General features: G+C 41.0%; 1 protein-coding gene across 1 annotated transcript; it reads left to right on the top strand.

Annotated features, from left to right (window-relative positions):
- On the top strand, positions 1–21627 carry LOC146651572 (caveolae-associated protein 2-like). The gene is made up of 2 exons (XM_085384909.1): positions 1–786; positions 18222–21627. The coding sequence occupies exons 1-2, from the start codon at positions 196–198 to the stop codon at positions 19065–19067; spliced, it is 1437 nt and encodes a 478-aa protein (XP_085241035.1). The 5' UTR covers positions 1–195; the 3' UTR covers positions 19068–21627.
- Positions 21628–23414: the final 1787 nt, after the last annotated feature.

Genomic DNA, 23414 nt, shown 5'->3' with positions numbered 1-23414 from the left:
GTTTGTGCGTGTGTGGGGTGCAGAGAGAAAGAGGCAAAGGGGCGTGGAGGCCGAGAAAAGTGCAGGAATTAGTTTACACCTCTCTCCAGTTGCAACAAGTGGCAGCAGCAGCAGCAGCATCCGAGAGTCTGCAAAACTTTCCCGTGTGCCTCTAAGACACGCAGTCACTGCGGGACACACGACCACCCGTGAGCCATGGAAGAAGAAGCGCCCCACGCCGAGCCCAGCAGCAGCGCCTCTGGCAGCACCCACACCATCCCGCAGCCCGAGGGCAGCCCCCAGCCCGAGAGCAGCCAGCAGTCCGAGAACCCGGAGGTCCTCATCCCGAGCTTCTGCCCGGCGTCCTCCCCGCCCACCTCGTCCTCTCCGACCCCGACCGGTACCCTCTCCAGGTTCGGCTTTAAAATGCCAACCAGCCCGGGCGCGGTCGCCCCTGGGAGCCCGGTGGACCGCGGACAGGTGAGCGCAATAACGGTGGTGGCGCTGCTGGACAAGCTGGTAAACATGATGGAGGCGGTGCAGGACAACCAGCAGCGGATGGAGCAGCGGCAGGCCGACCTGGAGAACGCGGTGCAGAGCGTGCAGGGCGACGTGACCCGCTTGACCAAGAACCACCTCACCACCGCCTTAAACGTGGACAAGCTGCTGGAGCGCTCTCGCAAAACCAGCGGGCACTTGAAGGAAGTGAGGGTGCGCCTGGACAAGCAGGCGGTGCAGGTGAAGAAGCTGGAGAACAACCACAGCCACCTGCTGAAGAGGAACCACTTCAAAGTGCTCATCTTCCAGGTAAGGGAAGCACAAAGAAACACTAACGTTGTGTCCAAGACGCACAGACAGCATTCCAGCCAGAATAAACGCCCCTTTGTGCTAATTTTAAAGGTGCAGTCCCCCGAGTTTTTATATGAAGCTCGTTTTTAGTGATGGGTCGTTCGCGAACGAAATGGCTCTTAGAGCCGGCTCTTTGACGTGAACGACGCGAGCCGGCTCCTTATCGCGAGCCGTCACGTGGGTTTTCTTTTTTTTTTTCTTTCTCTCAGCCTCTCTCTCGCACTTTTTTTCCGCTTCACTCTGCACGCGAGCCTTGTGCTTTATGCTGGGCAGAGGGGGGAGGGGCGGTAGTTACACTCAGTAGCACAGGAACAGAGCCAGAGAGAGAGAAAGAGAGGCAGGGACAACAACATTAGAAAGGTATAGTAATCATCCACAACTATTTTCGGTTGCAGATGATAAAGGATTGAGAAAGTTTATTCATGCAGGTCCATATGACAGAGAATATGCATGTTCTTTTAGTTTTCATATTATAATTTATATTTAATTGTGTTGTGGTTTGCAGTGTTTTGTGTTCTTTTCACTTTAAATTTGTGAAAGGAAAAAGCTGAAAATTTAAATAGTTAAAACTTGAAATGTGAATAGTTGATTTTTGTATTATATGATTTATTTATTACATTTTATGTGGAGTGAATAAATAAAAGTATATTTACGGTGGCCCCTAGAGACAAAGCACATACAAACTTCAAATCACGTACGAACTCTGAAGCATGTACAAACTCCAAAACATGTAAAAACACGTACAAACTCCAAAACACGTAAAAACACGTACAAACTCCGAAGCACTTAAAAACTCAGAAGCATATAAAAACTCAGAAGCACATAAAAACTCAAAACACGTACAAAAGACAACAGAAGTGCTCCAGGATGCTGGGCGCAGTGTTGAGCCTTTGTTATCTTGTGGCTACACAAGCCAGCAAGTACCAACGACCGGATTTGGTGTGTGGTAATAACAGGTAAATGAACTTTTTTTTAAATTATTTGAATATATATATGAGTGCCTGTGTATAAATACACAAACAATACACACATGCTTTCAATTGTGTAATTTAAGTGATCTAGTAGCTCTGCTTTGGAAGTTCAGTTCATGCTAGAAATGTGTTTTGGAGTTTGTACGTGTTTTGTCTCTAGGGGCCACCGCATATATTTATATATAAATAAAACCACTTGTTTTTATGTTAGTAATTCCTTTTGTGCATAATTTTATATTATTGTTAATAATAAATTAATTAAAGCAACAAAACAACCTGAAGAGCCGGTTCGGAGCCGAAAGAGCCGGCTCTTTTTAGTGAGCCGAACCGAAAGAGCCGGATCTCTAAAAAGAGCCGGAAATCCCATCACTACTCGTTTTATTCACAAACTCTAAGTCCAAGTCTGTAAACGCAGCCAGACAGTTAATTTAGTTGCATGAGCTGGAATACTGCACACTCTGAAAATGTAACGCTGGTGGCGTTATAGTGACGTCAGCACGGTCCCTTCACCTGGGTTTAAAACAGTATCTGAAGCAGAGCAAAATATGGCGTTACAAACAGAGACATGATCAGGCAGGGAGACGTAGCACTAAACGCATCATGAATTCAGCAACAACACAGATGGTTTGGAAGGAAAATGTCAAAAGGAGGGGAAAAAATCATTTTTATAACCTTTATTTTGGGGGTAAAGTCGGCAGATTTCTAAGCACTATTTATCAGATTTGACAAATTTGTGGTTCCTATGCGTGCCATTTTTATGACCTGGTAATATTCCAAAATAACTGCCCAAACAAGTGTCTGGATGCATTTCAAGATGGCGGCAGAGTGGTGAGACCTGCTCCTAGAAGGAAAACGGAGGGAAAAAATGAGAACATCTTCAGTGTAACTCGAGTAACCTTTTAAATTGTTTAAAACTCAGTGTTCAATGGTTGGACTACTGCTTTAAGGTAGATGAGTGAACTTGTGTGTGTTGGCTTTATTTGCATTTACATTTGACTGCAGTTTTGGGTGTGTTTGGTTGTGTGCACACTCGCCATGTGCCTGGTTGGCACTGACACGTGACGAGTCGTAAGTGATTTGCGACATTTTCATTTTCAGCTCTGCAAAACTTGCGGAGCAGGCTTTTAAACAAACACGTGTGCACATTAAAAGAAGTCTGAGCGAAAAACCAACGCAAAATATAATCAGATTATTTATGAGTTGAGGCCCTTTCGAGTACATTTGAGTCCTGTTTGTGAGGAGAAGGGTGTGTCTGGGAATGGAGCTGCACAGGATAATAGAGGAGGGCTCAGACTCTGACTTTAAGTGGATCTGTTTACACCCCACAGTCATAATTCAGAGAGACAAGTGGTTTCTTTGGATAGATTTCCCACTTTTACTGCCATATCACACCTGTACTCAGGCAAGGAAAAAAAGTTCTCCACTTTCTGTAATTCCAGGAGATGGTTTCGAGTGAAAACTATGATTAATGGTTCTTCACCTAAACCGTCCCTCACTTATCAAGGAACATTAAAAGAACTGAAAATTGTTTTCCATACATTGTTGCGCCGACTGATGATTGCCGCGTGGCTGTGGGAGTCTTCGTGCATGGTTTTTCACGTGTGCGTGGGTACCTGTGAGCATGTGTGTACTAGTTTGTGCCCAGGTAGTGAAAAGGGGGGGGTGGTGGGAGGGGGCACTGTTGACACAGCCAGAGCCTCGGCAAGCTTTTAACCGCTGTTGTTATCTGGTTTCCCAGGTACTGAGGCTCTGTTGTTCAAACGCAGCAGGTGCCAAGATCGTTTAGTATGTATGTGCTAGAAGGGAGTGACTTGTTGCTTTGGAGATAATGAGAGTGGACAGTGCTGCTGGCTTTCGATGCACCGTCAAATTGCATGTGCTCGAGTTTCTCTCACCTAAGCAGCATATAAATGAGCACGAGTAGAGTTTCTGTTGTTATTTTGGGTTCTGCTTAAAATGTTCCTTCATTTTCCCCCCAATTTCACGTCAGGCTAAGAGGTGGAGTGTTTGCAGATGGGTGTAGAAAGACTAGGAATGACCTTAAGGGCGTGTGTGCAAAACATGTGCATTCTTGCAACTTGCCCAGTGGATGTCATGCTGATATGTTGGGTCAGGTGTATACAGCTCCAGAGCTTGTAAATGACACTCAGAGTGCCCCCAGGGGAGTGGGTAGTAAAAGAAGTTAAATGCAGCCCTTCTTCCTTCACCTGTTTTGACTCTTCCATCGCTTTACACCTCTCCTAATCTCTCTTATTTGGTACCAGTAGGTCCATATTTTCTCCATCTAGTGCTGTACTCTGTTTTTTGTCTGGTATCTTTTTATCTGCTCTGTTTCACTCCCGGTTTCTGTTTTTTAAACTAAATCCACCTTTTTTTCCCCCTTCTCTCTCTCTGGTCAAACCACCTGTCCTGGTTCCCTGAAACTTCGCTAAAGCACATGCCACACGTCTCACGCTGCTCTTTGATATTTTGCCGCCCACACTAGAGCCAAACTTTCTTCTATTCACCTCCCTGCTCTGCAGAATTGATCCAAAACCCTGTACGTGCTAGATGAGGCGGAAACACAGAGGGCTGTTGGTTAAATGCCCTCAGTTGCACGGAGCAGGGGTCCCATACTAGCTTTGGTCGCGGTCGGTCAGAAATGGCAGCGATTTCTGCTGCATTCCTGCGCATAACGAGGACTAACGAGGTCTTAATTACTGCTGCTTGGGCTTTGTTTGTTTTGTGCATCAGTGCTTTTCCTGTCTCCGCACCGCCCTCCCATCTCCAGGCCTTTTGTTGCTGTGTGCGCACACACATGCACACACGCAAAACAGACAGAGTTCCAAGTCATCAGAGATTCCGCTGTGTACAGTGTCAAGACTGTTTTGGTAATTTCTCTTTGGAGAGGTAAAACGTTGGATCGCAAAAATTTCTTTTCCTATTATTCGTCACATAGGCGCGCTTCAAAGGCTCATTACCTGAGGGGTCTTGGAGATCTTATAGCTTATCTGAATTTGCATCTCTGTGGCACGCTACATGAAACGCGCTGTATTTGGAATTTAATTTGCTGCGACAGAAAAGTCATTTATTCTAAGTAGATCATAACGCTCCCATCTGTGTTTATTTCACTGTGGAATAGCCTTGCAACAACCACGTCAACCTCTGTGGCAAATTGAATTTGAGCGGCGTGAGGGTTTTATTTGTTCTGTCACTTTGCATGTGTGCAGAGCTTTGCTGTATATTTAGCAGCGAGAGTACAGCTGTGCTTCTTTCCTCGAAGGGATGGGAAAGGGGATGTTCGGCGATTGTCTGGGTTTGCAGGATCGCTAATCGCAGAGAACCAGTGGGAGCAACAGAAGCCCCGTCTCTCACACCGTCACACTTACATGACCTATCAAAGAACCTTCATATCGCTCTGCGAGGAAAGACAAACAGGCTCTCAGGCCAGAATAAACACACTTACTGTGTTTTGCTGCTGTCAACTGGACAAAACGTTCATGTAGTTATATTCACTCTTTTCGCATCGGCTAGAAACCTCTTTACCACCTTTTACCATTTGATTGATTGGTTTAGAGTTTGTCATTTTCATTTTGTTTGCTTTGCTACCGGTTGATTTGGAGCCTTTATACAGCGACACAAGGTTGTGACTTAATCTCAGCTTTCCAAACAGGAAGAAAAGGTTGTTTTCTTTTGCTTTGTTATTCTCTAAAAGGGAGGAAAAACAGGTAACGTTCCAAGCCCTGCACTGTAACTGTACTGGTAGTTCAAAGAAGCTGAATGAGCAGGGTTGGAAAAAAATCAAAACGGTAGTAGTTGTAGTGCACAACTTTAAACTCTTATTCAAGTCCCAAATTGTATATTCAAGTGAACTGTGACACAACAGACAAGAAAAAACCTTCAAGCTGAACTCAGGGTGGCTCTCTTATTAGCTTTCCTTATAAAATCTGTTTTCTAACAAGAGTAATTAGATATTTGAGTGCAACTGGAGTACGTATTGTGTATGTTCACAGTATTTTTACAGGTTGGAGCAGGAAGCTGTCTGCAGGCTACAGTCGAGGTTTGTTGTATGTCTCCCTCTTTGACGTGGTCGATCTCACCACGTTATGGCTGAAAGCCGTGCTAGCTGTTTCAGTGCATTCAGACCTGCTGTGCATACATGCCGCAGATGTTGAATACAGCAAAGGTGTAGTTAAAGTGAGTAACTAGTTACGTTACTTTATGCAGCCATGGGTAAAGACAAAATCATCTACAGTGCAGGGAAAGGAGGTTGAAGTAATATTTGGCTTTCTTAGCAACTAATAGTGTAAGTTCAGAACTTTTTGTCAGATTGAAGATGGAACCGCAAACGTTCAGTCACAAGATGAGTCCACATCTCGGAAGATCCAAGTGATGACATTTTTTGTCCTTTTAGTTTTATTAAGGCCTCAGTCAGGTAGCCCTGTAGACCCCCGTCACACCCCGGGCACAAGTGTATTCTCTGATCGTTTGCCGATTGGTCACAAAGAATGTGCTGGACCTTGTGCTACAACCGACGTGCAACTTTTACTTTGAAGACAAATGTTGTTACTTTTTCACATTTCAGTTTTAGTGTCTCTTACCAAGTAGTTTGAGTGTTTGCAGATAAATAAGCTTCTTCCATGCAAACTACTGACCACCACACCACTCTGCTTGCAACCCACCAATGCAGCACCATACACCTCTTTGCAACCAGTTTCATGCTAGTAACTACTAGCAACCACTGGCATTCCCTAGGAACAGGTGGTTGCCAGATGATCATCAGCACATCTGTAGGCCTTTGTGACTGAGGCCTAAAGTTAACCATTTGCAAACCTGCATTAATGTTTTATTCTGAATCGTACTTGGTTGAGGAATGGGGCTTAAATAGCTGTTGGATGTATTGCGTCCATTGTTTGGCTTAGTTCTCAACCAGTTTTCCGGTTTATCCTTTAACTGTACTTTTTTTAATATTAAACCCAACACAATGACTCTGTATGGCTGATTAGTATAACTATCATGAGTTTTGCTGAATAATTATGGTTAATTATTGTAATTACATACACACGTTTCTTGTGCTTTCATAGAATCACTTTAATAAAAAGGCTCGTCAGAAGCTCACTAATACTGAGGATTGTGCTTCTTTGCTTGGCTCACCAGCAGAATATCTGAAGCTATTTACGGAGATGATGGCTGTAATCTAATGTTACATAATACACAAGTAACTATACAATACATCTTCTCCAAATTGCTCCATTAGTGACTTTATTAGTAATGTTATACATGTACAATGATGATAAAGGGCAATAAAGAGCTATTCTGTTCTATTGTATAATACATGCTCATACTCAACAGTAAGCGAGTAACACTGCAACTCAAGCTGAGCACAAGTTTAATTTAAAATCAAAGTCTTATTTTCCCATTTCTTTAAGCAACAGGTGGGTGTGGTGGCTTTGCAGTTGTGGAAAAGTTACTTTAAACAGAACTGATTTTAAATGTGACTGACAGATAAGATCTGTTATCATGTTCCAGTTCAACAGATAGGAAATGGATTAATAAAGCTCATGACTCAAATTACATGTGTGCGTTTTTTTGCCTCTTACGAATCAACATGTGATAATGCATTTTGCACAAAATGTAGATTTTTGGCTACATTTGGCTGTAAATTGAATTAGACCACATGTACAATGCTGACATTTCTAGATAGGAATCATGTGATCACGAGTATGACTTGTGTCCTCTACAGTGAGATTTTTTTTTTCTGTTAGGAATATTTTTAGAAAGTGCTGTTTGAAGCAAGACTCTAAAGAGTAAAACTGGTCTCAGTGATAATAGTCTCAAATGGGTGTGCAGCCTTTAAGGCGTGCTTTCTAGTTGAATAATGAACTATGTTTACAGCATGGGTTCTCGCTTTGTTATCATTCTTTCTTTTCCTTTGGGGTTCATTCCTCAGATAATCCTCTGGCTTTTTCCTGACAGCAAAAAATAAAAATGGCAGAACTGCGAGTAAGGGATAAATATAGAGTGAAAAATGATAGGAAGTCAGAAAAAAAGGCAAAGTGAATACGTGGCCTGCAATTGTCAGTTAATGATAGTATAAGAACAAGTGTGGAGATTATACAGAAGTTTGTAAATGAGCAAACCCCATGCATCAGAATGGGGATCTATTACCTTAAGTGCTTACTTTTATTCCTGATGTAACATTCAGGTTTGACGAGTCGGCTCAACAGTTTCAGCCTCCGAGGCAAAGGCAAGTTTGCAACCGCAGAATGTTTGAGTAAAATAGCATCTGTAACAGCTTTAATAACGCAGAAAAGAGGTGGTAACATTAGAGCCTGGATGGGTATCTGCAACTGACTGATACTGTATGACTGATAATCTGGTCTGACTGTTTAATTTATGATATTTTTGCAGTAAAGTCATGCTTGCAGACATACAACAAAGGTAGTAGTCTCTCAGTGTATTGCATGATGCAATGCACGTCTTTATTTGGGAAGCGCCGGGAGCATTTTCCATGATATCTCAGATTATTAATAAGGTAATGAAGCTCAGTGTTTCCACCACCGTGGATTTAGAAGGGTGCCCCATCTTCCCAGTTGGACATCCCTCCAGGAAACTGAAGGCAAAAAAGTGGATTGTGTGCACTTCTTGAATTTCTGTGCGGTGTACAGTTTCACTAGTTTTTGTGCTCTTGGTTTCAGTGTGTATATGTCAGTTTCATGATATGCTCTGTTACAAGATGCCCATCACCTTCTATCATGTCCATGTAGAGCAAAGGAGAGACCACTGAAGTGAGGAGGAAGTTACTGGAGTTGAAACTGCCTTATAATCTCACTGCTAGTGCAGCAAAAGCTTCTCAGCAACTGCTGATCAGTGTAAAACATGGAAAGACTGAAGCTCTTCTACTTAATCGAATTAAAAGGGAGGGGGAAAAAACTAAATACAAAAGAAACGGAACATTTTGGTTTGTTAATAATGTGCACTTATTTAATTTATATGGCTGGCTGCCAAAGCTGCCACTTGTGTCCTCTGCTCTCTGTTTCACAATGTGTGTAAAGCCCCACCCTGCCCACACATTGAACTAAGTACAGACTAAGGGTAATGCCACCTTTTTGACAGGTTTTGACATGTCACTATATGTCAGCAAAAACGTGTGTGTGATGACATTACTGTAGATTTATTTATTTTTTCCAAGAGTAGCTTTGCTTCCATTGCAAATCCATTGCAAATCCAATAATTGAGTTCAGGAAAGCGCTTGTAGCGTTATTCCTAGTAGGCCTTTGAGGGGTAAAGAGTCGTTTGCCGTTTCTGACTTTTGTGATCTGTCTAATCCCTTCTTTTAGGCCTCTACATTCATGCCCGGAAGAGAGACAACAATAACTATTTTGTTCTCATTCCTCTGCTCTTAAACGGAATGTGAAAATTTGACATGTTAGCATTCCTGTCTGTACTGCGGACTCATGTGCCCTTTAACCTTTGTATGGAGTAAACATTGTGACAAATAGAGAGCCTTATCAAAAATGCTCCCACAGCCCTTATCAAACAATGGTTTTGATACACACGCACACAATGAGCTTTGTGTGAAGAAGGATCTTGAGAGATTCGAACAAAAAAGCAAAGGGGGGTTAACACAAGAGTGCAAACTAGTGAAGATATTATTTAGCACTCTGCATCATTCTCTGTTGGGTAGATTGTGCTAAACTTTGGGATCTGGTTGATGCAGAGGAAGTACAATAAGCGACAAGGCTCCAGAGATCAAGTCAATAATGGGTTTGTATAATGGATACGAGGCCATAGGTGAATTAATTAGGACTGGAGAGCTTATGTGACAGAATATGAAGCGCATCAGCAGCCAAAGTGCACTCACGGTTGTCCTGTAAATAATAGGTTGTGTCAACAGGTTTCCTCAACATCATCATTTATGTCAACAGCAATAATGGCAGCTTCTCTAGACTGCCACAGCTTCCATTCTGCCAGCACGTAAGCATGACATCGTGGCTCAATTGGTTATTGTATTGTGCAATTACACAAGCTCGCAGGCCCAGTAAACATGCTGTTTTCTTTTGGTGAGGCAGATATGGGAGGGGTGCAAATGCAAAAGAATGCTCCGAGTTGTTTGCAAAGCTCTGTGGGTATTACGCCAAGGGGCAGGATTCAAAATTGGAGCAAAGTCGTTGATGAGATTTTTTTTTCTTCTGTTTTTATGATCATGTTTGTCATAATTGATACATATTTGGAATGACGGGCTACAATACAGTCCTTGTTTCTACATTCAGAAGTGAATGTGTAGAGCACAGTGGTATTTTATCAGGTCTCTTGGTAAAATTACAGTCAGAATAGTAGAATTCAATTTCCTTTTCTTCATTTCCTTCCTGTGTCCACAGATGGCTCTTCATTCACACTGGGTTGGAGGGTAGACGGGATGTGAGGTTTTGGAAAAAGCTGGGTAGGGGTGAAAGTGACTGCAAATGTGCGCAATCATGTGAGTTCCAGGTGGACTTGACACTGCTATTGTTCTGGGAATCGACGAGCGTGGCTGTGGTGTAATGGACAGTGGTATTGTACAGATGGTGAGGATTGGCAAATTTTGAAACAGTGGGAAGATGGAAATCTTTCACAACTTTGTATTTGACCTTTTGTTTTGACTGTCGAAAAAGGGGGTAAAAAATCTCTGTATCTGGAGCTGTCCATTCTGTGCGAGCAGCACAGAGTCATTCCGCTCTCTCGTCTGTTTATTCTTTTTAAAATAAACTTCCAGATTTCCTCATTCTAAAATTACAAGAGTAACAGAGATTTCTGTGTGAGTGGTGGTGATGCTGTGCCCTCTCATTGCTGCTGTTCCCAGGAGGCCACCTGACTAACTATACCAGCACACCTGCTCCAGCCTCACCTGGTGGAACCCCGTTCAGCTGAAGAGCCAGAAAAACACACATTTAATTGCTGTGTGCTTTGGTGTCCTGATTATTTTCTTTCCGTGAGCTATTAATGGTGAAGTTTGCCAATAAGTTCTAAACAGAAACTCCAGTTGAGGTTCATGTGAATGTCGAGAAAGCCAAAGACTGGATTTGTCCTCTGAGGTCCATCCTGTGCTTTCTGAATATGTGAACGGATGTTTGTATTCACGTGCACGCATATGTAAACTAAGAGGAGAGAAGAGATACAAAAGAAACAGTATAGGATGTCATGGTGCATGCGGTGTAAACATGAAGTCACTCATCCAGTAATGCGAGCCCAGTTCACTTCTTTCACTCAGTTGCAACTCTGCCTTTCCCCACCCTGATCTCTTTATCTGAGTACAGCAAGTGACTCTTGAAGCTTAGCAACATGTTGCATGCTTGCAATTAGATTGTAACTCTACCCTCCAACTTGTCCTGTCACCATTGCTACTTTTGTTAAAAAACATGTCCCAGGAAAAACCGTATTGTTTGGTAGCATGGGTGACATGTTAATGAATTAATACAACCTTTCAAAGAGCAGTGAATTATCAAACATTGCATATAGAGGGCCTCTGTGGATGCCTGTTCAGTTGTCTCTGGTGGTGAATTAAGAGTTGAATTAAGAAAAACTCCTTCTAATCCACTCCTTGATAACAAAATGTATTGAGTCCTGCTTTTTGACTGGGCAGTTAAAACCTAGCTGCCTTGATAGAGGTAACAAAGACAAAATCAAAATGATGTTTCTTCTTTCATTTGGCTCTAATGCAAAACAGCAGAGATGTGGAGAGCTCTGAACCCAATCTTTTCAACTTTCTGAGTAGAAATAGGCAGCTGACAGAGGGAGGGGAAGAAACATGAGCTTTAGGTACTGGTAATGTGTTATCTTCACTGCACCTACTTTGATGTCTCTTCAGCTTCTCTAGGACTTGAGGTTGACTTCAATAGTGAGTCAACATGCTTACCTTACTTACTTACCCTTGGCATTTAACCCTGTTTGTGCTATTGGTGCCCTTTGACATATTTTAATGTAATCAGGGAGTCTGTGCTTCAGTTTTGTTGACTGACGTGCAGAATTTTATTCTTAATCTACTACTAGTTTTAAGTCTAGGCTGCACTAATAATAGTGTAAATCTGTAAATACAGAGTCAATAAAACAATCGATGACATAATGGATAATTCTGTCTTTAGCTCATCTAGCCAAAATACCAATGAGCTCATGTCATAGCAAAGTATCTAGTAATCTGTCCACAGTTCACAAGAATATCTATTCTTTCTACACTTGTACAAAGTGATCACCTAATGGATCATCCAAAATGTGCCCAAGGTCACAGTTGTTGTTTTATAGGCAATATTCCGTGAATTACTATGGTGTGTGGTGTTCATGTCTGTGGAGGAGCTGTCTGAAAACAAGACTGAAAGGAAGGAGGGGAAAAAACATAAGCAGTATGGGAAGGTATGAGAGAAAAACGTGTCTCGGCATGTTCTTTTCCCGTTCATCCCGCGTAGGCGCGGCCCCAAGTCGTAGAAGGGTGGTGAAAATCCTGTAGTGCATTGTGGCATCGTGTAGGCTAAAAGGCTGCTCGTAATTTGACATAAACAAATGTGTGGTCAACAATACGAAGAAAAAAATGTGTTCATGTGCATATATTCAGTCAATGAAATAATTATCTTGACAGGCCTACATGCAACAGTTACATGGGCTCTTGAACTACATTATATAATTATTAGTACAAGATATCTTTGAAGTGTGTGCCCTGTAATGTACAGTAAACCGCCTGTCACACTAAATTAACTTTGTTTTGTGGTTGCTTCCAAATATATTTTAATTATAATGGTTGGCGTCCTACATGGCTGCACACAAACACTCAAACACACATGCTGTATCGCATTCTCGGGGGCTAATGAGCGATTGCTTAGATGGTGCATTAATTAAGAGGGTTCCCAAGAGCCCTGTACCAGAATGCAAGGTCCACACACACACACAGGACACTCATGGGTCAAATGGTATTTAGGGAAATTTTGTTTGTTGCTTGCTTGCTAACACTGTTGGGAGCTAATCTGAGGGCAAGCTAATATCACACTATTTTAATATACTTGGGCAGCCAAACAAACCAAAGTTATATCTCAAATTTCATCTCTGGTAGCTCTTATGAGGTACTTCATTACATACATCCATTAATCTGCATTTGAATGCTGGTGTCTAATAAGCGAGTCACATGGCAGCAACTTGGCTCCTGTAGACATGGTCAAGATGACCTGATGAAATTCAGACTGAACAGAATGGGGAAAGAGAGATGATTTTAATCACGTTAAATGCGCCATGGTTATTGGTTGGTCTGAGTATTTCAGAAACTGCTGATTTGCTGGGATTTTCTCATACACCCATCTGCAGAATTTCTGGAGACTGGTCCAAAAAGACAAAGATTTCACTGAGCTTCTCTGAGCAAAATGCTTTGTTGATGTCAGACTTAAGAAGAGAGTGTCCAAGCTGCTTTGAGCTGATAGGAAGGCAGCAGTAACTCAAAACAACCATTCACTACAACCAAGGTATGCGGACGAGGATCTCTAAACGCGCAACACGTCAAATCTTGAAGCAGATGGGCTACAACGACAGAAAACCACACTAGATGCAGACTAGAGGCTACAGTTTGCACGAGCTCACCAAAACTGGACAACAGAAGATTGTAAAAACATTGCCTGGTCTGATTAGTCTTGATTTCTGCTGCGACATTCAGATGGTAAGGTCAGGCCTCTTAGTACAAACTGATCATCTAAATGCCACAGGCTGTTGCTGACTTGAGGAATCTCTGAGGAATGTTTCAGCACCTTGTTGAATCTGTGCCAAAAAGATTTGAGGCGGTTTTAAAAGGAGGTCCAACCCAGTGCTAGTGGTGCAAGTAAAGAAGTGGCTAGTGAGTGTAAATCCACCCAACTTTCTGCTTTTATTCCCATCTATATTCACAAAGTTTTCTAAATAACATGTAGGGCCTAAAATGTAGACGGTAGTTTCTGATTCACGAAGTAATAAAAAGATCCTTTCTTTAAAAGCTACTTCACCCTTATGTGCTGACAAATTGTCCCACAAATCCCAGGTTAAAATTATTACATTAGAAGCACTACAAGCATGTTTATAGCCTGGCACAAACACTGGATTGTCCTCCATAGGTAGTTTACCCCTTCATAACAACTTTAGTTGTTTTAGATTAAGCAATCGCACTGGTTACCCTGTTGTTCTCTATAGAGAGTCCCATAAATATAGCGCAATGTACATCTCTTGGATTTAAAGCCATCTCCATACATTTTGAGCAATGCATGTCTCAGTTAATAACAGTGTTACTGAACAAACTCTTGTAGATTTAGTCACAGGTGGGCTCAGAACTCAGTCTCTGTGTTTAATTTGCCTCCCACACACACTTCAGCACCCACACTGATTACCCCAAACATGTTTGAGCCAAATCACAAAGTCTGTGACGTGCCCAGACTGGTGCAGAGGTGTCAAGATTGAATCTTTAGAAACCTTAACTGCACAGAACAATCAGGGAAGATTAGTGTTTATTACCAGGAAATGCTCCACTGGGGGTCAGGAGAGGCCATATTGGCTCTGATTTTTTTGCTAATCACAGCTGGTCAGATTTTAGATGGGTGCTTAACCCTTAAGAAATCTCATACATCATGCTGATTAAAACTGCCCAACTCAATCTGAAGTGTACACACACGAACAGAGGAGATAAGCACAAAGCCTGGAGCACCATCATCTTCCTAGAAGTGAGATTTCTGGCATTTCTCTGTAATCTCTAATGTGTTTGATTTTTTTTTTTTTTTTTTTTTTTGTTTAAGCTGTCACCCTCAGAGCTCCTGGCTATTCTGATTTGTGTCTGCATGAACATGTTTCTGTGGCGGTCCTGCAGTGTCAGACCAGCACCAAAATAGGGCATTCAGATTCTGCCCATTCACGAACAACAATGAAGTGCCACAGAGAACAAAACTGAAAGGGAGAGATTACAGTTAAACCAACTGAGAGGCAGCGGGTAACCAGAGCTGTTCCCCAAGGTGCCACTCTTTGTCTTTTTTTTGGGGGGATTTCAAGCCCAAAATCCAGAGTGCATCACAGTTCCCAATTTGTAGGACAGATGGCAACCCTCATTTGTTTTTGAGGGCACTTTTGGGCTGATATTGTTTTTTAAAGAAACGTTTTGGGTTGCATTGAAAGAATTCTTCTATTAAAATGTAATTTTTAAAATTACAGCATTACATATCGATAAGTAACTGGTTAGTTGCGTGATGAAAAGTAAACACCCAAGTGCATTTTTCTTGCACAGGTTGGTTACACAGCCAGCAGGTTATCTACTCTACTGTATATTTAACTCTGAGTCTACTGACTTTACCCCATTGCATAGTAAGTTGATATTTGTAGCATTTTCTGCACCACATAACCAGCGTCAAGCTTGTTATTTTCCTCAGAGTGACACCTTACTTGCAAATAATTACTAGCATTTAAAAAGTAACCATAACTATTATGTAGAATAACAGTGTTTTGTGAAGGGTTACACCTAACACTGGTTGGTGGTGAATAAAGACTTTCTACATTCTCAGATCATGATTTCTTTGAGATTTTGTATTTCTTAGAAACATCCCAGAAAGAAATTTCATGAGGTGTAATTTCTTTAGAAATTGCCATATGATTTCTGGAAGCTGTTGTAACTGGCTTGCACTTCTGAAATGAATCTGCTTTATCAACTTTACTCTGTCTATATTGCATTTTATATTCTGAAGCTGTAAAACATGCATTGTTCTTTTCCTTCACCTTAAAAAATGTGTCCCTGGGTTTTCTGGGTGTTGTGCTTTATATAACATGCTGACAGATTTATTGGCTTGGCACACCTCAACTGCGAATCACAGCTGCATGTTTCAGATGAAGCTGGAGATATCAGGCATCTGCAAGGTGGTTAAAAACAGGAGGGCATTACTTACCATTTCACAAAAGCTTTACATAAGTTGTAGTTTAGGTGCTCGGAAAAGCTACGGCAGCAGAACATAGCCTGTCTTCATTTTTTCGGAATGTACAGTTCAGGTGAACACTGCTATATCGTTGACCGGCCGCTATCTGCCTATTCCTAAAGAAGTTGTCATCTACCGATGACAGAGATTGATGCTTATCTGCTATGGCATGACAGATAAACAGCTGAAAGAATTCACTAAGGCTTCATGAAATTCACTTTCCTTCCCACAAAGGATGCAATAAATGACAGCAGAGCATGAATACGTTTAGAAATGGGCCATATACATTTTAAACATTGGGAAATTACGAGCATGCGGCAAATGGTGTGTTTTGGAGTATTTCAGATTTCATGTCACCCAGTTTGGTTGAGTTTGTGCAGAAGATCAGACGAATTCAGAAATGACATTGAAAATGTGAGGATGTTTTCTTGCAAATAAAGAGTTAAATCTTTTGCATACAAACACTGCAATCACAGTAATTTATATTGTTGCAACTGATTGGGCTTTTTAATTAAGGCAAAATTTATTTATATCATGACTCATTTTATAATTATTATCATTTTGCATCTTTTTTATGCATCAACAAAAGGGCTACAGAATTGTACAGAATGGGGCACGTTTTAGGCATTTCAAAGACCTTGTTGTTGGCCTTGTTCCAGTGTGGTTGGCCCAGTCCACTCCAAGAAAGATGCATGGTGGCATTCAACAACAAACCATCCTGATGCTTTAAGCGTTCTCATAATACCCAAGAGCTACTATGCATTCTTTAAAGTGTAGTCATATTTGAATGAAGACTCTTTCTTACGTGCAAGATGCAAATATAAAGCTAGTGGTTTCGTTTTTTATGATAATATGAGTGGTATTTGGCAGTGGGCAATGTTCAAGAAGCTCAGAAGAGGAACTGCAACACAAATACTTGACTGACAGTCTTGTCTTTTTATTGAGTCACCCTAGTTGCAATAAAAAAAGATTTGTCAAGGTCTCCTCGGGCCCTTTTTTTTTTAATTTTTTTTTTTTCTTTCTTTCTTTCTTTTGGAAAAGAAATGACCAAAACCGACAAAGACTAGAAAGAGATCTTTATTGTATTTAATATTGTAAGTTTTTTTTTTTTTTCTAGCCAGAGTTTTATTTTTGGCTTAGTTCAGCTTTACTTTTAGTCAGCTATAAAGGTTAATGGCACCTTTACTGGTTATTATAACTGATATATGTAGATGTTAAAGATCTCAAAAATGTGCTCCTCCACTATTGATCTGTGACCTCACATTACAGTGACAGATTTCCCACAAAGTTCACATATTCAAAGAAATCGATCAACTTAATGTACACGTAATTGCGTCCTTTGAGCAGAACGTGGGAGGGGCTTCATGTGGCTGAAATTACCATATAAGGAACATCCACTCTGACATCATACAGATTGAGGAGCAGAAAAGGGTGTCTTAAAATATGTTCAGAACACTCTGAAACCTGAGGGTTTGGCTCAGAGGGTGTGTGTGTGTGTGTGTGTGTGTGTGTGTGTGTGTGTGTGTGTGTGTGTGTGTGTGTGTGTGTGTGTGTGTGTGCGTGTGTCACAAAATAAAGAAAAGCACTCAAAACCATAATGGGTCTGCTTCAAGAAATTATAGAAGTTAATTTAGTCAGTCAGCTCATACATCATGTGTTATGGACTGTAAAGCATTAAAATGCATTTCAAACTTCACACTGTGCTACATTAAATTAGCTCAAAGATGAGAATACAGTGGCGATATTTAGGCTCTTCCAGGGAGGGTTTGTTTATGAGCATTTCAAATGTGTAGTGGGGTATGTCAACCACTGAAGCTTCACCTTCACTCTGCACTCACTCCTGGGTGTGAAAGGATAGGGGCAGGGGTTGGGGGGCACTGAGGCTCATAAATCCCCAGTGGAGGAGAACATTGGCTGTGTATGTGTGTGATAGCGTGTTTGTGCACAGATGGGTGGGGACGAAGTCAAACGGAGGCGGGGGAGCTCATAGAAAAAGAGAGTTGAACAAAATGAATGTCTGCATATGGAAACGATTGCTTCTTATTTTACCGGGTTAGTGGTTATCGGTATGTTTATGGATGGGGAGGTCGGCGGTATAAAAGACAGTATGAAGTGTTTGACTGCTGCAAAGAAACAGGTGGAATTCCTCAGGCACCTTGAGGAGAAAATCTGGGAGGCATGCAGAGACTCGTTTCTTCAGTCCTCAGCAGGCTGAGAATATTAAACACAGACGTCAGTTTCCGATGAATCAGAAACAACTGTGCTTAACCAAAAAGTACACAGTAATGTGTGCTTGAAAGTGCAGTTTGAAGCACACCTTCTGTACTTAAATTGTCAGGATGTAGACTGTGGTAGCAATCATCAGTAGATTTAAGTATAAACCAGCCATAGCCAATCCAGACAGCATTAGCGCATTGCTTGTCAGACTTGCCCTTGTTCATAGTTTTCTTTTACTCATCAAAATGATTGCCCTCTTGATAAACTTCTTTCTATCCTTCTGTTTCTCCACCAGGAAGACAATGAGATCCCTACCACTGTGTCAGTCAAGGACTCCCTCAAGACCCCACAACCAAGCCAGTATGATGCAGAATCCACCCGGCCTGCTCCATCTGTTACAGGCTCCACTGATGGCATCCATACCCAAGATGAGGTCCTCCAGAGCGTTAACCTGTCCTCCGACGATGAGCTTCCAACACACGAGGAACAAGATAGTCTGGATTGTGAAGGTTTAGGGGCCACTTCCGTATTTTATGAGAGAAGGTCTGACAGGTTCAAACGGTCCAGCCTGAAAAAGGTCGACAGCCTCAAGAAGGCCTTCTCACGCCAGAGCATCGAAAAAAAGATGAGCCAGATCACCACCAAGATTGTGCCACCAGAGAAACGTGAGAAGATCAAGAAGAGCTTCACCCCTAACCACCCCAAGAGCCCAACTGCCAAGAGCTCCTCTTTTAAGGTGTCTCCCATGACCTTCAATGTCAAGAAGGTCAGAGACGGGGAGTCTCCTTCACAAGATGTGCCCAAGTCTATAGGAGGAGCCCACGTAGAGATTCCTCCTTTGGGAAGCATGGATGCCAAGCTCAACCGGGCAGAAGTGCATACCCATGAGGGGGTTGTGGAGGAGATGCTAAGCCCTTCCAGCCCAGAAAGCTTGAAGGCAGAGTTCAATGGAAAAGCATCAAGTGAGATTAATGGTGATCATGTTGCTGGTCTGGCACTTCCAGAGCAAGATGATCTTGGTGTGGATGATGAAGAGGATGAAGAAGAAGAAGAAAAAAAAGAGGAACAGAAAACTCCTGTTGAGACGGCAGCAGATACCCAGATTACCGCAGCGGCAGTTGCTCTGGAGCAAGTTTCTTAATCTGATTGAATTTTGATCACAAGCTCTAGTTGCCCGTTTATTCTTTTCTTTCTCCGATTGCTGAGCACACAGCAGGCACAAATTATCCCTCCACCGCAAACTGTCTCATGTTCTCGTCTTTAGCACCTATTTACACTAGAAATGTCCTCTCGACCTCTCGAGGTAGTCCACCCCCAAACCTTTCCCACAACACTACCTTTAATTATCACCAGAAAAGTCTAAAAACCCTGATGTGGTCAGCAACCCCGGACAGTACTTGTTGTGAAGAGTTCAGATTGAAGCTTCTAGTGCAACTGCTCCATGAACTCTGTAGTTAAGTTGTCCAAATAAGGCAACGTTGCAGAATTTACTCTCTTCAGCTGATGCCTACCACTTCAATAGGTGCACATCTCCTGGGCACGGGACCAAATACCTCCCTCCTGCTGTGTTTGTCTGCTCCTGGCCCGCTCTTCCTCACTGACAGATAGCTTCTTTTGTTCTTTGTGTTTTTGTGAAAAATAGTAAATCTTTGCCAACCGTGGTTCTGCCCACAGCCTGGTGAGGCAGTGTGTTGCCAGGTTGTGCAATAGTTGGAATGGGACTTTTCAGCATTTTTTAGTGAAAAGGTCTTGGGGTGGGTTTTTTTTGTTTGTTTTGTTTTTTTTAAGTAGTGGACTAGAGCTTGTTCACTGAAATCTTAGGCCTATGCTGACCTGATGTAGACTAACAGGTGGTTGTGTCTTGCCTCTTGTCCTTCACTTCGGGTTTTACGCATTGCATATAGTCCCATAGTGAGATCCACTTTCGTCATTCCTAACAATTTAAACATTGACTATCTGAAACACTATTTGAATTACATACTGCTGCCATTTGACTTCTAACAATTATCTGTTGCATCACATAGAAATGAAATGTAATAGATACATTTTAAAACCCTCAGAACATCCTTAAAAAATTGTGGTTATTATGGTTGAATTAAGTTTGAGTTCAGTCACGCTGATGCAAATAAAGCATACGACTGCAGTATAGAAGCTGCTTGAAATGTAGAAGACATCGTTTTAATACTGAGATACTAAGTGTCTCTTTTGGAGAAATGATTATATTTTTCTATGTGAGGCACACTGCTATGCGATAACTGCCTTCAGTACATAAATTAAATGTATCTGTGAGATTTCTGTCATTATGTGATACTTGGGTGATTCTAAAGTGTTTGTCTTGAAGGCGTTCCTAACTTTCATGGTGAAATGTTTACTGGGATTCATATGTTTAAAATGTAAACACTGTTTCATCACTAAAGCCCGTCTGTCTTGTTGCTGCACAGACATTCACCTGCAGTGTCTTTATCATGCACCAGCTGGTATAAGGAACTGCTCCCCAGTAGGCTTGGATTACTATGCTTTTTGTATATAAGAGTGATAGTAAACCATGCCGGAAATTCCGTGGAGTTTTTAATTTTTTGAAATTAACTCCATGAGACATTTTAAAGGAGGTGCAAACATCAACTTTGTGTTTGAAAGTCATTCCTTCAAGTTCCTGTAAAGTGACCCTTCTCTTGTTGCTCTTCCTTGGAGCTTTTCCCAAGCTGTCCAATGCCATGACTTCCTAAAAATAATTTAGCAAGCCCAACCAAGTGCAGTGGATCCAGAGAGGTCACAGAAGTGGATAAAGGCAGAAGGCAGCATTCCTAGGTTTGACGGATGACTCTTTCTCAGCCCATTTTTCATGCCCTTGGCCTCCTTATTGGGAGTGCAGAGAGAGGAACAGCGTACGTGGAGCCACAGGTATTATGCCCCGGCAGAGGCTCCTGGGCATGAGCTCATAGTGGAGGGCGAGGTGAGATGTCTAGGATAGAACTTGAGCTGTTGGGAAAGATGCTAAAGTTGCCTTTGAGCAACAGTATGTGCATCTTAGTAGGATTGTGTTTAAACTGTGGGAACCAGATGTGTTACACTGCTTCTGATTGAAGTGAGTAATAATGCTTTAGTCTTAAGTCAAAAAATAAAATCTAAACTATACATTAAAGATCAATTTATTAAAAGTGTGGACACATTCCTAATTATAATAATAGTTGAGCTTAAGATTATCATTCAGGTGACTCGCTTCATATATGTGCCACATTTTAAAAATAAAAACAAATTTAAAAAAAAAGAAGTTCTTACACTTGTATTCAGTCAGTATGTTTTATGCAGGAACATATGTATTGTTTTAGCTTCATTTGTGGAAAATCAATGGGAATATTTAACATGGGAAATGAACAGCAATATAAAAAATCTTATGTATATATCAGATTAAATAGAGAATTTACTACAGCAAAGCTGTATAGACTGTGTTGTATGTTTACACCACGTGGGGGAAAACCTACTATCCACTGTTGAAATACAACTAAACAAATAAAGTATGTTAATTGTTAAATATGCTGTTTAACTATTGTTGTTACTATGTTTAAGCAGTAATCTAAGGGTATTCATGGCTCTGTTTTTATAAATGGCCTCTGCAGCTTGCTTGCATTTCAGAGCTTTTTTTTTTTTTTTTCCGTCAAAACGGTTTGTAGGTTGAAGTAAAAGTAAAGAATTTTATCTTTCACTAAAATTCAAAGCCAAATAACAGTCCCTGCAAACACAGCACATTTTGGTATTACAGTATTTGGAGAAAAAGAAAGTGCTTTGTGTGTTACAGCAATACTCTGCACGTTTATTGAATAAGATCTGTTAAGAATAAATGCGTAAAGCAATTTGATATGTATCCTTTTGAACAACTTGAGTGTGTTTAACCTTTGCTTTTCATTTACATTTTTCATATAAATCACCCAAGATGAAAATGGATTGAACACTAGGTGTATGTGTACTTTCTGCTTATTCATGCAAATGTGCTACTTGGTGATATCTGGTCTGCTAAAAAATAAATGTATACAATGTGTATTTGTTCAAAAGTCTTCTTTTCGTTCTTTGCATTGTTAAATCTACGAGTTATGAGGACCACGGTGTGCTACACACTTTGAGCACTGTCAGGTAGTGATCTTGTGTTTAACATAATCTTTGTTTTTGCTTCTTAGCCGGCTGACTTAGATAACCACTTAAACCAAAGAAGTTTCCTTCATGGCAGAAGATTACTCATCACTTGAGGGCTTAAATGTGCTCCCCTCACCAATCTTGTAAACATGCTGACCTTTCCTTTGCAGACTTTAGTATTGTATACATTAATAAACATTTTATAACACTGAAATTGTTTTGTTTGTTTTCTTTTAATCTATGTTAAGGTTAAACACGATAATGGTGTAGATCTTACATAGAGGTAGGTAAAGATTATCTATTGTGCTTTTCCTTGTTTTTCTGTCAAACTTGTGTGAATGCACATATAAAATACGACTATAGTTGTAAATAATGAGGTATGCAGTGTGTACAAGTAATCCTTGCTCTTAGATCTGTATGAGGTCATTAAAAGCAAGTATTCCTAAATGTTTATAGATAGCTCAGGCTTAAAGTTGCTTTTCAAACCACCTGGAGATGGCCATTCAGAAGCAAGCTACCCTTTTCAGCGAGAGAATGTATTAAGGGCCTCCATATGACCCAGTATAAGATGAATATGCATTATTGTGAAATGTGAATCCTACAAAGCTAGTAGAGTCCTAGTAGTAAGTCTCCTTTAATTCAATACCTTTGACCTAAAATTGCGTAGAAAACATGTAGGCTAGTTAAGCTTGTTGCTGACAGGGCTGTATGGTTGTTTAGTTTTGTCATAGGGCTGGAATCTAGTACACTTTAGAGCAGGCAGGGCTGTGTATCACCCATATCTGAAAGGAGTGGCGAGGTTACTCAACCCTTATTTACACAGTGTGGATTCATGATACAGAGATTAGATCAGATTATTCATTCTCATTCTATATAAACAACAAAATCCAGGTTGGTTGTGGTTTAATGTTGCGCAGCACCTTAGACCAACCTTAACCCCCGATCCCTAGCACTAACTATTGACTTTATATATTAACCATTGACTTTATATACACTAGCACTGAGTAGCAAGATCAGTAATCAGATACTGTAGAAATACAAATTTCCATTAATTTGGATTGCACAGTAACATAAGATCACATTATTCCTTTAACACAGTTTAATCCAATTAAAACGGAGACTAACCAAAATGTTCTGTAGAAGCGATTCGCAATAAAAACCCTTTTGATTTTAATTTTGATTTCTACCAATAAAGTGAGGGAATCTTCCTGTTAATAAGAGGACATCGATACCGGCATTTCCTTTGCCAACAATAAACTTTGGAAGGAAATTTCCACAGCAGTCGTAACCTTACTTTTATTACTGTCCGATACAACGTTTATAAAATCCACAAGAAAAAACTTATTTAAGATCACTATAT

This window comes from Rhamphochromis longiceps, linkage group LG16 (genome assembly GCF_057381845.1).
Source record: "Rhamphochromis longiceps isolate RC_006_pf linkage group LG16, R_longiceps_female_GT1.1, whole genome shotgun sequence".
NCBI classification, from domain to species: Eukaryota; Metazoa; Chordata; class Actinopteri; order Cichliformes; family Cichlidae; genus Rhamphochromis; species Rhamphochromis longiceps.
The sequence above is the reverse complement of the archived record's forward strand: the minus strand, read 5'-3'. Positions and strand labels throughout refer to the sequence as shown.

Excerpts from the sequence above, each read along its gene's own strand:
- LOC146651572 (XM_085384909.1), top strand. The coding sequence starts at position 196 with ATGGAAGAAGAAGCGCCCCACGCCGAGCCCAGCAGCAGCGCCTCTGGC. Across the intron at positions 787-18,221 it reads TCAAAGTGCTCATCTTCCAG|GAAGACAATGAGATCCCTAC; the intron begins GTAAGGGAAGCA and ends TTTCTCCACCAG.